General features: G+C 39.6%; 1 protein-coding gene across 1 annotated transcript; it reads right to left on the reverse strand.

Annotated features, from left to right (window-relative positions):
• Positions 1-10,376: 10,376 nt before the first annotated feature.
• LOC133799837 (uncharacterized) lies at positions 10,377-12,113 on the reverse strand. The gene is made up of 3 exons (XM_062237827.1): positions 11,213-12,113; positions 10,926-11,125; positions 10,377-10,808 (listed from the first exon to the last, which is right to left on the reverse strand). The coding sequence occupies exons 1-3, from the start codon at positions 12,111-12,113 to the stop codon at positions 10,377-10,379; spliced, it is 1,533 nt and encodes a 510-aa protein (XP_062093811.1).
• Between the last annotated feature and the right edge of the window lie 2,342 nt (positions 12,114-14,455).

Here is a 14,455-nt window from a genome sequence, read left to right on the forward strand (position 1 = left end):
CTTTCTTTAGACTCACTCTTTCTTATGGTTTTAGGAGTGTTCCAAAAGTCCCAACTCAGTCCATAATCCCGGTAACTTTGGTAAGGAAAATAGGCTAGAATCAACATGTTATGTGCTTATGTTATCTATATGATTTATGTTATTAAAAGTGTTATGATATGTATATGTGTATGTTTGTAGGCTTGGGCATATGACCCATATGACTAACAAGACCCCAAATGGGTTATGGGCATATGACCTACTTAGCTAGTAGGACCCCACTAATCCCATGGGCATATGCTTGTTTAGTCTATGGGACCCCAAGTAATAATGGCCATTATAATAAGTGAATTATGTGTTATGATATGTCTTTACGTTATTATGAAATTATGTTTATGTTTATGACTATGTGTTAGATTTTTCCTTGCTGGGCATTAGGCTCATTCCTTTCTGTTTATGTGCAGGAAATAAGCTTTAGAGGTGGAAAGATTCGTGACGCTTAGAGGATGTGTATCGATGGTGAATGGAGTCAAGGAGCCGAGCGTTATTCGATTCGAGGATGTAGTCTTGTTTATGTTTTTTTATGGTTTTAAATGTACTTTCCGCATTTTCTATGTAACTCTTTTTAGTTTTTAAGTTATTTTTGTTTTAAAGACAATGGGTACCCATATCCTACTTATTTTATGAAAGTAACCTTTGTTTCCATAAGTTTTCAATAAAATTATGGTATTTCCGCAAAAATGTAAGTTTTATGTATAGATTCGTTAATGGTCCAAGTAGTCTAGATTAGTGGGTCGTTACAGTTGGTATCAGAGCAACGGTTCCTTCGCATGAAGTTCTCCTCGATACACATGCTCAAAGCTCCGAATCGAACCGCCAAGTAAGTGTTTAAGTTACAAGTTACAAGTTACTTTGTCTATGTGTATAGCTAACGACTTTAGTGTTTATGTTTCAGTTAAGAATGAACGGAACTTTAAGCAATGAGGATATCCGAGCCATTAAGGCTTTAAAAAGAATAAGGGAGCCAAGAAACACCGTAGGAGTGCTAGAAAAGATCACTCGAAGATTGATCTTGTTCCACAAAGAGATAGGTCACCTTCAAGAGTCTAAGAAAATCATGATGAGAGCTGCAGAACAATATGTCCTAGTAATTAGGCTTTTAAAAGATTTTCCTTCAGCAATTTTAACTTTAGAAGAAATATGGGAGAATATAAATAATGATGATGACTTACAAGCAGCCCTAAGATATTATTTTCTCATACTTAAGTTCACCTATGATTTAGAGTTTCAATTCACTAATGAGCAACAACATAGGATCTTCTTAAATCTTCCCCGAGGAAATTTTGAGGCTCAAGACAATGATGGTTATAAGGAGATAGATAATGATATGCTAGATGAAGGATCGGATGTAGAAGATCCCGATTTTTAAGAATAGCTAGTTTTTTCAATGTTTGTTTTGTTTATTTCTTTATTTTATGATTGTAATAAGTGAAAATTTTTTATTTTTTTTTTCCAAATTAAGTTCATGTTATTTTATTTTCATGTATGAGTTTGATTTTTTTCGCAATCATAATGAGTAATAAATAAAATGAATAATGACTAAGTTCAGTGAAGGTGGATACAAATCAATGAACCAAGTTTCCTTATTGAGAGTTAGGGGGCCTTAGTAGTGGGAACGATTTTACTGATCCCAGCCCTCCCTCAATATGGTTAACTTTGGAACAAAGATAAGTTTCGAGCCTGAGAATTAAGTCATATAGGATGATTAGAAACACACTTAGAAAATAAAGATGACTTGTTTTTCTAAATATAGAAACCCACTCTAATAATAAATAAAGACCTATATAATTTTTCATAAGAAGTCATAATAAATAGGTCCGAGATATGTTTGTTTTAGAATAAGTTTTTGCCTTAGAGCCTATTAGGGTAAGTTCTAACAAGTTCTCGACTGTTAGAACTTTTGGTGAAGATGTCGCTCCGAAGATCTGCACGCACCAACGGAAACGCCTCCAACGTTGTTCCAACGACCAATGATGCCCTCCAGTTCGCAGAAGAGGAGTGCGTACTACTACTAGCCGCAACGCGCCGACACCGTCAGCTGACAACACCGTGGAAATCGCTAGACGGCGACAACAAGTCGAGGAACTCTTGCAGCAACAACGTCAACAGGCGCAGACTCAGCCTCAGCCTCCGCCGCAACCGCAGTCGCAGCTACAACAAATGGCCCTAGCACCCCAACAAGTTGGTCCATATGGGGGATGGCCAGTGACGCACTACGCGCCACATCCAGTACCGAATATGGAGTCAGTGTATGAAAGGTTCCGCAAACAGCTCGCTCCAAACTTCAAAGGGACTATAGACCCCTTTGAGGCAGAAGAGTGGCTAAGGATGTGAAGCCAATTCTTACGCACATGAATTTCAGTAATGCAGACCGCATATCCTGCGTCTCGTCATTACTCAGGAAGGATGCCAGAATATGGTGGGACTTAGTTCAGCAGACTAACGATGTCACCACCATGATATGGACAAGATTTGTGGAGCCGTTCCACAAGAAGTATTACTCCTCGGCAGTCATCACTAATGATAGAAGAATATGCTCGTCAGTTCAACAGATTAGTCAAGTTTGCGCCAGAGTTGGTCCCAACCGACTTTACGAGGTTGACCAAGTTCGTCAGAGGACTTAGACCAAAGATGGAATTAGGGGTTAAGCTAGCAGACCTGGGAACTACAACAAAAAGGATTCAGAGGAATGCTAAGAGGGATTAAACGATGGTTCCAGACCAAAGTCTTTGCATTGACCCAAGGAGGAACCCATGCTAGTAACAAGCATTTATAGGTCAGATCATATCCTCAATAGTATATGTATCGCTAGATTGGTAGCAGTATACTCGTATATCTCGTTAGGAATGATAGAAAAACTAGACAAACCTAGTGAAAGATTTAGAACTAGGCTTGTAACCGAGTTGCCTTCGGGCAGAGTAGTTCTATCATCACGAATAGTACGAGGCTTACCAATCAAGATTGAGGACATAGGACTAGAAGGAGATCTGATAGAGCTAGTAATCAAGGACTTCGACGTAATACTAAGCATGGATTGGCTAGCACGGCATGGCGCAACGATCGACAGCAAACGCAAGAAGGTGATGTTCGAGACTCCTGACGGCCAGAGACGATGCTTCATGGGACAAGCTTCAGGATTACGCACCAATTTAGTGTCATCTCTCAAAGCTCAACAAAGGATAGAGAAAGGATGTCAAGTATTCTTAGCCAGCAGCACGAACATGGAAAAGAAGACGCCACTTAAGGATGGAGATGTTCGAGTTATACAAGAATTTCCAGAGGTATTTTCCGATGACTTGACAGGATTGCCGCCAACTCAAGAGATAGACTTCACGATAGAATTAGTACCGGGCACCGAGCCTATCTCTAAGGCACCATACCGGATGGCACCTACAAAACTCAAGAAGTTAAAGACGCAGCTACAAGAACTCCTAGACTTAGGCCAAGCCATTAACCATGGGGAGCTCCGGTACTATTCGTGAAGAAGAAGGACGGAAGTATGTGGATGTGCATAGACTACCGTGAGCTGAACAAAGTAATGATTAAGAACAAGTACCCGCTACCTCGGATTGATGATTTATTCGATCAACTCCGAGGCGCGACTGTATTCTCTAAGATCGATTTAAGGTCCGGGTATCATCAGCTCAAGGTAAAGGGAGAAGATATTCCTAAGACAAGCCTTTAGGACTCGTTATGGACACTACGAGTTCTTGGTTATGTCTTTTGGTTCTACTAACGCGCCAGCCGCGTTTATGGACTTAATGAATAGAGTCTTCAAGGATTACTTAGATAAATTCGTTGTTGTATTCATCGACGATATCTTAGTATACTCCAAGGATGAAGTAGAGCACGAGGAACATTTAAGGATTATTTTGACGCGATTGAAGGAGCACCAACTCTACGCGAAATTCAAGAAATGCGAGTTTTGGCTCTCACAAGTGGCGTTCCTCGGGCACATCATATCAAAAGACGGAGTTGCAGTGGATCCATCGAAGGTAGAGGCCGTGAAGGATTGGCCTAGACCAAAGAACGCGTCGGAAGTAAGAAGCTTCTTAGGGCTAGCAGGTTACTATAGAAAGTTTGTAGAGGGCTTTTCTAAGATAGCCACTCCACACACCAACCTGACCCGGAAGCAACAAAAGTTTAACTGGAACGATAAGTGTGAAGAAAGCTTCCAGTTGCTTAAGGATAAGCTTTGCTCAACACCAATACTTAGTGTCCCAACACCCAACGATAAGTTCGTTGTCTACTGCGATGCATCAAAGCTAGGATTGGGATGCGTGTTGATGCAAAACGACAAGGTGATAGCCTACGCCTCACGTCAGTTAAAGGAGTATGAACAACGCTATCCAACTCACGATATGGAGTTGGCAGCGGTGGTCCTTGCGTTAAAAAATCTGGCGCCATTATCTTTACGAAGAACGGTGCGAGATTTATACGGACCACAAAAGTTTAAAATACTTCTTTACTCAGAAGGAGCTTAACATGAGGCAGCGCCGGTGGTTGGAATTAGTAAAGGATTACGACTGTGAAATCCTATACCACCCAGGGAAGGCAAACGTAGTTGCCGATGCACTTAGCCGAAAAAGTTATGGGAACTTAGCAGCCTTATCCGGAATAGAAAAGCCGCTTCAGCGGGAGCTGATAAGTGCCGGAATCGAAATGGTTGTAGGCAAGCTGGCTAACTTGTCTATCCAATCAAATCTGCTAGAAGACATACGGAATGGTCAGAGACATGTTGGCACACTAGCACCACATATGGATGCAGTCAGAGAAGGCAAGACTACAGATTTCTCAATATCCAGTCAAGGATTATTGAGATATAAGGATCGGGTATGCGTGCCAGACAATCAAAGTATTAAGAAGACAATCCTAGAAGAAGCGCACAATACCCCGTACTCAGTTCATCCAGGGTCTACCAAGATGACTTATGACATCAAGGCAGTCTATTGGTGGCCAGGGATGAAGAAGGACATAGCAGAATATGTATCTAAGTGTCTGGTATGCCAGCAAGTGAAGGCGGAGCATCAGCGGCCTGCAGGATTATTGCAACCGCTTAGCATACCGGAGTGGAAGTGGGACGATATAGCCATGGACTTCGTGACGGGTCTGCCAAAGACAAATAAGCAGCATGATTCTGCTTGGATAGTCATAGATAGACTAACCAAGTCGGCTCATTTTCTGCCTGTTAAGACTTCTTATACGGCAGACCAATATGCAGACATCTACATACAAGAGATTGTACGATTGCATGGAATCCCCAAGACGATAGTATCAGATAGAGGATCAGTGTTTACGTCAAGATTTTGGAGAAGCTTACAGCAAGCCATGGGTACTAAGTTAAGTCTTAGTACAGCTTTCCATCCTCAGACAGATGGGCAGTCAGAGCGTACGATTCAGATCTTAGAGGATATGCTACGCGCTTGTATACTTGATTTCGGAGGATCGTGGAACAAGTACTTACCACTGATCGAGTTCTCGTACAACAACAGCTACCAGTCGACGATCGAGATGACACCTTATGAGTTGCTATATGGAAGAAGGTGCCGATCACCGTTGCACTGGGACGAGGTAGGAGAAAGGAAGCTTCTAGGGCCCGAAGCTGTTAGACAAGCTCAAGAAGCAGTAGCGCTTATTAGACAGCGTATGCTTGCAGCTCAAAGCCGACAGAAAAGCTATGCGGATACCAAGCGACGCGATGTGGAATTCCAAGTTGGAGATCAAGTCTTCATGAAGATATCTCCTATGAAAAGTGTCAAGCGGTTCGGAAAGAAAGGCAAGCTTAGTCCCCGATTCATAGGTCCTTTTAGATATTGGACAAAGTGGGAACAGTTGCGTATAGACTAGCCCTACCGCCAGCACTAGCCGATAGTCACAACGTCTTCCACATCTCGATGTTACGCAAATATGTGTCAGACCCATCTCACGTCCTCAAGAACGATACGATAGCGCTCCAGAAAGACTTAAGTTACAAGGAACGACCGGTTAGCATCCTAGATAGAGGGATGAAGCAGTTACGGTCCAAGAGCTTTCCTATAGTCAAAGTCCTATGGAGCAATAGTTTAGAATGCGAGGCAACGTGGGAGTTGGAGGAGGACATGCAAGGCCGGTATCCGGAGTTATGTGATAAGTAAATTTCGAGGACGAAATTCTTTTTAGTAGGGGAGAATTGTAGAGTCCAAGAACTTTACTTAGCTAAGATAGATAATAGTATGATAGTATTTATAGCATTATCTTTGTTACTGTGGATTTTTGGTTCAGACCGGGAATTATTTGGACACTCATAGTAGTACTTATAGATTTTCTAAGTTTAACCTATAGTTTAAGAATATTAAGTATAACCTAAGGTTTGATGAAAGTGACTGATATTAAGGATTATATTATTATATTATAAGGTTTAGACATCAACCAATAGGATTTTAAGCACATGTTTTGAATGGTAATTAAGGATTAAGATTTTTGAGGATTAAATATAATAAGGAGTAAAGTTTGAATGTTATAGGGTCAGTCAGCAGCTTTGAGTACGTTGAGGGCTTAGTCAAGGCTGTTTACTCCATTCAAACCTAGCTAAAAATGTGTAATTTCGTGTTTAAATATTCAGCGTATACCGATATATCGCAGCTATAGGGGGCGATATGTCGCAGCACGTAGATACGGAAAACACGAAACGATGCACGGTCGCCTCGGGCATACTGGCCCAGGCGATATATCGCCTACAGGGGGCGATATATCGCCTCCTTCAGCATGGATTCAAACTCTTTTGAATTCATTTCCTTTCAGCCATTCAAACTCCTTCAACAGTCCAGCATCTTGTGAACGAGTCTTCAGCCTCTGCTGAACGATTATTCAAATGATTTTCACCTAAAAAGCCATTATTTTTATTCAAGTAAAATCAAGATATTTTCATTCCCAAACTCTATAAATAGGACCTAGTACCCAGCCATTATTCACCATTTGCTCTAAGTTCAGAAGCTGCTAGTGTTAAGTGAGTGTGAGAGTGTAAACACTTGGTTTGGGGAAAAACTATAAGCTTAAACATCATAAGCTTATCAAACACTTTGGGAAGTGAGTTCTATAATATTTCGGTGAAGGTTAGATTGATCTTGCAATCTTTGAGGTAAACCCAAAACTCTAGTTCCTTTCTGTATTTTATGTTATTTCCTTTCTCAAAACCTTCTACTCAGTCCCCTAACCTTATTCTTATTTTGGTTAGGGAATCCAAGCTCTTAAGCATATAAGTTGGTAAGTATGTTTTTATGGTTTAGTCTTTCCATCTCTTTCATTTCATCTCCTTTCTTTAGACTCACTCTTTCTTATGGTTTTAGGAGTGTTCCAAAAGTCCCAACTCAGTCCATAATCCCGGTAACTTTGGTAAGGAAAATAGGCTAGAATCAACATGTTATGTGCTTATGTTATCTATATGATTTATGTTATTAAAAGTGTTATGATATGTATATGTGTATGTTTGTAGGCTTGGGCATATGACCCATATGACTAACAAGACCCCAAATGGGTTATGGGCATATGACCTACTTAGCTAGTAGGACCCCACTAATCCCATGGGCATATGCTTGTTTAGTCTATGGGACCCCAAGTAATAATGGCCATTATAATAAGTGAATTATGTGTTATGATATGTCTTTACGTTATTATGAAATTATGTTTATGTTTATGACTATGTGTTAGATTTTTCCTTGCTGGGCATTAGGCTCATTCCTTTCTGTTTATGTGCAGGAAATAAGCTTTAGAGGTGGAAAGATTCGTGACGCTTAGAGGATGTGTATCGATGGTGAATGGAGTCAAGGAGCCGAGCGTTATTCGATTCGAGGATGTAGTCTTGTTTATGTTTTTTTATGGTTTTAAATGTACTTTCCGCATTTTCTATGTAACTCTTTTTAGTTTTTAAGTTATTTTTGTTTTAAAGACAATGGGTACCCATATCCTACTTATTTTATGAAAGTAACCTTTGTTTCCATAAGTTTTCAATAAAATTATGGTATTTCCGCAAAAATGTAAGTTTTATGTATAGATTCGTTAATGGTCCAAGTAGTCTAGATTAGTGGGTCGTTACATGAAAGCTATCAAATTGACAGGTAAGAAAACTATAGCACTCGTAAGACAGGGCATGGGCCCATGATGTGATTGCAGGGCTCGGCCCTATATTGCACGCTGAGATGATTGCAGGGCACGGCCCTATATTGCTTTACATGTTAGGGTGCAAACTTGATTGAATTGATATATGTTCAAATGTTATTTGAGTAGACTATATGTGATTATAGTTGAATGAAACGGCAAGGAGCCGAGAACAGCAATGGAGCCGAGAACGGTAGAGGCCGAGAACGGCCTTGGGGCCAGAAGTAGCACTTAGCACATGGGATGCTTATAGCCAGGGTGGGACCCAAGGGATACATGAGTTATCCTTATGGTAAGGACCGAGACCCCAGGCTTTGGTAAGGCCTCTGGGGCGGCATGGCCTTGCTTGTCCAGTCTGATGGTTTTCCTATTTATCAGCGGATTATATGTCAGCTATATTCTATGCATATGTTATATTCTGTATGAGTTTTCTTGCTGGGCTTCGGCTCACGAGTGCTCTGCGTTGCAGATAAGGGCAATGATTGAGTCAACCAGCCATGAGTACGGAGAGCATGAAGCGACGCATACATGTTTGGCCTGCCCGACTGCTTTGGTTGGGGGTTTATTTGAGAAATGGCTGTAATAATCCGAGATTTTATAAATTAAGCAATTGTAAACTTATTTTAGGTTGTAAACAGTTTTCAAACCTTATTTTGGGATCCCAAATGTTTAATACTAGAAGTTTTCAATGAAGCAACGCATTTTCTAAGATTACAGCCCTATGATTTCGATTAGTCACACTTTCGTTTTAAAAAACCTCGGTTAGCGAGTTCATTGCACACTGTTTTGTCTTAAAACTCACTTGGTAACGGCTCTAAGGAAGTAGGGTTTTACACCAGGTAGCCCCTCTAAGCAAGCGAGAGACAAGCTGCATAACCTTCCTAGAGAAAATACAATCAAAGAATAAATGACCACAGCTTTCATTAGCTAGACCACAAACCGGGCAGCTCACACACGCAACAGAAATATGATGAGAAAACAGCAAGTCCCAAGTGAGAAGATGATGGTTAACAGCCTGCCAAAGGATGAATTTGTGTTTAGGAACAGAAAGTTTACACCAAACTGGTCTCTCATATTCAATACACTCACTCGAAAGCAACTGAGCATATAAAGAACCCAAATGAAGTTTACCCTTAACCACAGTAGCCTCCAAATCAGTTTGAGAAACAGATTTACAGTAGGAAATCAATTTCCTCCAATACCAGCTGGAATCATGCTTTATCATATAATCCCAGAGGCTAACCCCTTTCAGATAAATGCAATTCATCCACTTAACCCAAAGCTGATCTTGTTTAGACTCAATAGCCCAAATGTATTTCGCAAGCAACATTTTGTTCCAAATTGTCCCCTCACAAAATCCCAAACCACCAAAAGACTTAGGACGAAAAACTTTCTCCCAAGAGGTGAAATGAAACTTACTACGGGAACCACTCTCACCCCAAATAAATTGGCAACATATTCTATCAATGTCCTTCACTACACTCTGAGGAAGCATGAATATACTCATCCAATAATTTCGAATACCCATCAAAACCGAATGAATAAGTTGGATCCTACCAGCATAAGAGAGATGGCGGCTGGACCAGACATTGAGGCGCATCTGAATCTTTTTAAAGATGATATCATAGTCAGTGGCCTTCCATTTGGTAGGACGAAAGGGAACCCCAAGATATTTTAGTGGGAAAGCACCCTCAACAAGCTTCGAATAGTCCAAAATTCTAGCTTTAATCTCAGCTGGAACACCTCCAAAGTAGATATGAGATTTAGAGTAATTAATCTTTAGACCCGAAGAACAACCAAATTCAGAAAATGCCTCAAGAAAAACTTGAACAGAGGAAGTGGTACCTTTGCAAAAGATAATGAGGTCGTCAGGAAAGCAAAGACTAATTAGGTTAAAAAACTTACACATTGGATGAAATCTGAACCGGTTATCCATGGAGGCCTTAATCAGAAGGCGAGTGAGATACCCCATCACTATAACAAATAGTAAAGGAGAAATGGGATCTCCCTGCCAAAGCCATTTTCCATCCTTAAACTTCCCTTGAATCCTGCCATTTAGAACCAAAGAGTAAGATGATACCCTCAAGCAGACCATAATCCAATTGATGAACCGACTAGGAAAGCAAAGCAAATTTTCCACGAAATCTTGGTCAATTGTATCATATTCCTTGCTCAAGTCTAACTTCATTGCACAACGAGTCGAGCTATATTTTCCTATTGTATCCCTTAATCAGATCTTGAAAAATGAGGACATTGTAAGCCAGAGATCTATGCTTTATAAAGGCACCCTGATTAAGATTAATCAAAGAAGGGAGAACCACAGCTAACCGGTTACAAAGCATTTTCGAAATGCATTTGTAAATAGAATTGCAACAAGCAATAGGTCTGAACTCAGAAGCATTTGTTGGCTGATCCAATTTCGGGATGAGAGAGATGATAGTATCATTAAGCAACGGAGGAATTCTGTCTGAGTCAAAGAAGTCCAAAACAGCCATAGAAACTTCCTTGCCTATATCTTTCCATAGAGCTTTGAAGAGGCCCGCCCCATATCCATCCGGGTCAGGACTTTTGACTGAGTGAATACTAAACATAGCTGATCGAACTTCTTGGTAAGTAAACAACTTTATTAAGTTCAACTGGTCATCCAAACTCAGAACCGATCTGTGTCTAATACAGCCAAGATCAATTTAACCTGTAGCCCTGCTAGCACTGCCCAAATGACTCTTAAAATGTTGAAAAAAATAATCAACAACCTTATCATAATCATCCACAAAGTGACCATCAATATCAATATAAGAATCAATACGATTAGAAATCTGCCTCTGTTTCAAGCTAGCATGAAAATACGAGGAATTTTCATCACCAAAACGAAGCCAAGTAATCTTACCTTTTTGACGAAGAAAGCTAGCATAAATCTTCTCATGCATGAAGTAATCTTGCTGAGCTTCTTTTTCTTTTGACAGTAAATCGGCATTGAAAGGATCTTAACAAATAGCACCTTGGGCCTGCTGGTATTTAGCTTTACTATCCTCATAGTTACCAGCAACATCTCCCATAGATCTCCAATTGAACTTTTTTAGAACATGCTTAAGTCTTATGAGTTTTCCAACAAGACGAAACAGTCCTTGCCCCTCTAAAGGAGTAGACCAGCTATTAAGAACAGTCTCCCTAAATTTTTCATGAGCTACCCACATATTGTAAAACTGAAAAGTCTTCACTCCCGACCTTCTGAAATCCATATGTTTGATAAGCAGATAGCAATGGTCAAAAACCATATCCCATTGAGCATATGCTACAGCCAACGGAAAGATATCATTCCAGCTTTCATTAGAAAATACTCTGTCCAACTTGGAGAAGATACGAGCTCCACCATCTTGCTTATTAGACCAAGTGTAATTTGGGCCCAAGGTCTTCATTTCAGTCGCCTCTCCTAAAGCTAACCACTGACGAACATCCTCCATTTCCTTAACAGAAATAGGTCTTCCACCAAGTCTATCATCAACATGAAAAACAACATTAAAATATCCCATAATAATCCAAGGGTTAACCGGCCTCTGAACAGTAGCTAAGTCAGGCCATAATAATTTCCTAGTCGCCAAGTGATTAAAGCCATAGACTACCGAGAGGCAATATTCCAAATTCCTACCAAGAAAATTAACTCTACAGTGTAATAGCTGAGTATTCTCCTGAATAATATCGACCTTCACCAAATGAGCTTTCCAAATAAGAAAAATACGCCCCTCCAGCACAGAACTGCTATAAAACTTCCAACCAGGAAAAGATGAGTTCATAATATCCCTTATTCTGTCCCCTTTTATTTGTGTTTCAATCAAAGCTCCAAGACCAATTTTATTCAGCCTGCAGAAATCTAAAATTTCCTGGGGCTTATTCTTGTTGTTTAACCCCCTAACATTCCAACTCAACATGTTGAAGCAATCCATTCAGGGCATGTGGTAAAGGTAGATCAGTTATTTACTGCTACTTTTCCTGCTGAATACTAAAAGAATTCCTCTGCAGCTCAGGTCGTGGCATATCAATAGGTTTCATCATCCCAGATTTTCGAGGGGTTACCCATTTGGATCCAATAGGAGCAGATGCAGAAGAAACATGAATAGGAACCTCATGGGACTTTTGTTGATTCTGGGAACTGATATCCGGGGCATCAGTAGCAATGCCACTTACTTCAATATCAACTGCATTAGTCTGTTTTTTAATCTCTGTTGACTTCTTAATAACATCAGGGGCATGCTTGAGGAGGCAGTAGTATGACCCAACTTCTTACAACCAGAATATTTAGTTGGTAACCACTCGTAATCAATGGGTTGCTCCATAACCTCACCTCTCTCATTTATATAGTGAATATGCATGGGGAGATGTTCTACAATTTCCATATCAACTAGGATTCTAGCAAATATAATCATAGTCCTAGCTTTTGTGACCTTATCAACCATGATAGGAGTACCAATCGTGCTAACAAGAGCACTCAAACAGTTCACGCCCCAGTATTGTAGGCCAAGACCAAGTAATCGAATCCAAACAGGCACAAATTTTACTAACCTTAAAGACTCAACATCTGATGACCAAGGCCGAAGTACAACAGGCTTCTTGTCAAAATGAATCACTCTAGATTCAAGCACCAAATCCCTAGTAGCCTCATCTTGGAACTTAACCACTGTGAAACCAGAATTCATTCGGGCCACACGATCAATTCCAAGGTTACCCCAAATTCTTCTGATAAACCCTTCAAAAATATCTAGGGAGGATTAGCTCCAATGACCACACAAATCAGGGCAGATTTCCAGAATGAAGCCTCCACTTCAATCTCATCCATATCCAATTGAGCCACCCGTTTACCATCACGTTGGAGCGGATCCTGATAATGTAGTCTCGTACACCCAAAGGTAGGGAGAGATTCCTTAAATCGAGCCCAGTTTTCTTTAGCCGAGTCTTGGAAAGACGGCCCTTCAACTTCAGCTACCCAGGAGGGCAAGTTAGACTTCTTAGCAATGTCACCATGAATCATCATACCAGGATCCGGGAGCATTGGCTCCACATTCTTCTCCTCAACCGCAGCTACCTCCGTCTCAGTTCTTTCTTCCTCAACAATCAGATCATTGGATGAAGGGGGCTCCGACTCAATCACTTTGGCAAGCTTCTGCACAAACTTCTTCCTTTTTGCCATGGAGAGAGAGAGGCTGTGACCACACTTAATTTTGAATTAATTAGTTTTATTTATTTAAATAATATGAAAAGATATTTCTGATAATTCAAATTACATTTGAATTTGAAATGATATTTATTCTTTAATTAATCTAATAAGATAAGTTATCAGGTTTAGATATTTTTTAATAAATAATTATTAAGTAATAATTAAAAGAAAATGGTTGTAACACATCCCTGAAATCAGGGATGTGTTACACACCAACTATAGTGGATGCACTGTAGTTAGCGTGTAACGAGGTTTGAGAATGGATCTTGGATATTTCTTTTATTTATTTAATTATTTAATAATTGATCTATAGTTTGAATTTTAAAAATTTGAATTTTAAAATTTAATTAATTCTTTTATAAATCTATCAGATGGAAATAGTTTCAAAAAGAGAACTTTTAAAAGAGACTAATATAATTTTGACAAAGAGAAAAATATATCATATAATTTTTCTCTATCCCTGAAAATTGTCTCAGACCTAATATTCCAAGATCTCATGTGTTGAGAATATCTTGTGAATTAGAAATTTTTCCCTACCATTACTCTACGAGCTCACACATGTCTTGAGGTGTGGAGATACATCTTGGAAGATCTTGGTCTCAGTATTTTAAAGATTGCTTTGGATTGGATGTTCGTTGGAGATACAAAAAGATAGCAAGTATTCTTGATAGTTCTTCATATGGTAAATCCTCATCTTTTATTTCTCTAAGATTAATGTTTTGCATATTAATGGATCTATTTATTTAAATTTTGTTTAAATAAAAAAAATTGAAATCTCTATGCCCAACACCTCGTGCTTTCCGTTGCGCACATGGTAAACCAGTTACCAACAATTGGTACCAGTGGTCATTAATCTCTGCATACATTAATTGATGTGTGGATATAATATGCATTCTTATATTATTGTAATATGTTATGAATGGATGGATGTTTATTTTGATGAATATTTGTTCTTAAGAGTCGTTAATTATATGGTGTTTTGGGTTTAGGAATTGTTCTTATTTTTCTGGATCTACAAAATTGTAAGCCACATGGGGCATAGGCTTTTTTGTAATTTAATTTCTACAATAGTAT

The sequence above is a fragment of the Humulus lupulus genome, chromosome 9 (genome assembly GCF_963169125.1).
Source record: "Humulus lupulus chromosome 9, drHumLupu1.1, whole genome shotgun sequence".
Taxonomy (NCBI): domain Eukaryota; kingdom Viridiplantae; phylum Streptophyta; class Magnoliopsida; order Rosales; family Cannabaceae; genus Humulus; species Humulus lupulus.

Bases quoted from the DNA above. Each gene is read 5' to 3' on its own strand.
- LOC133799837 (XM_062237827.1), bottom strand. From the start codon at position 12,113: ATGGATTGCTTCAACATGTTGAGTTGGAATGTTAGGGGGTTAAACAAC. The intron at 11,126-11,212 runs GTAACTATGAGG...TACTGTCAAAAG, and splicing joins ATCTATGGGAGATGTTGCTG to AAAAAGAAGCTCAGCAAGAT. The intron at 10,809-10,925 runs GTTGTTGATTAT...TTGGATGACCAG, and splicing joins TTGTGGATGATTATGATAAG to TTGAACTTAATAAAGTTGTT.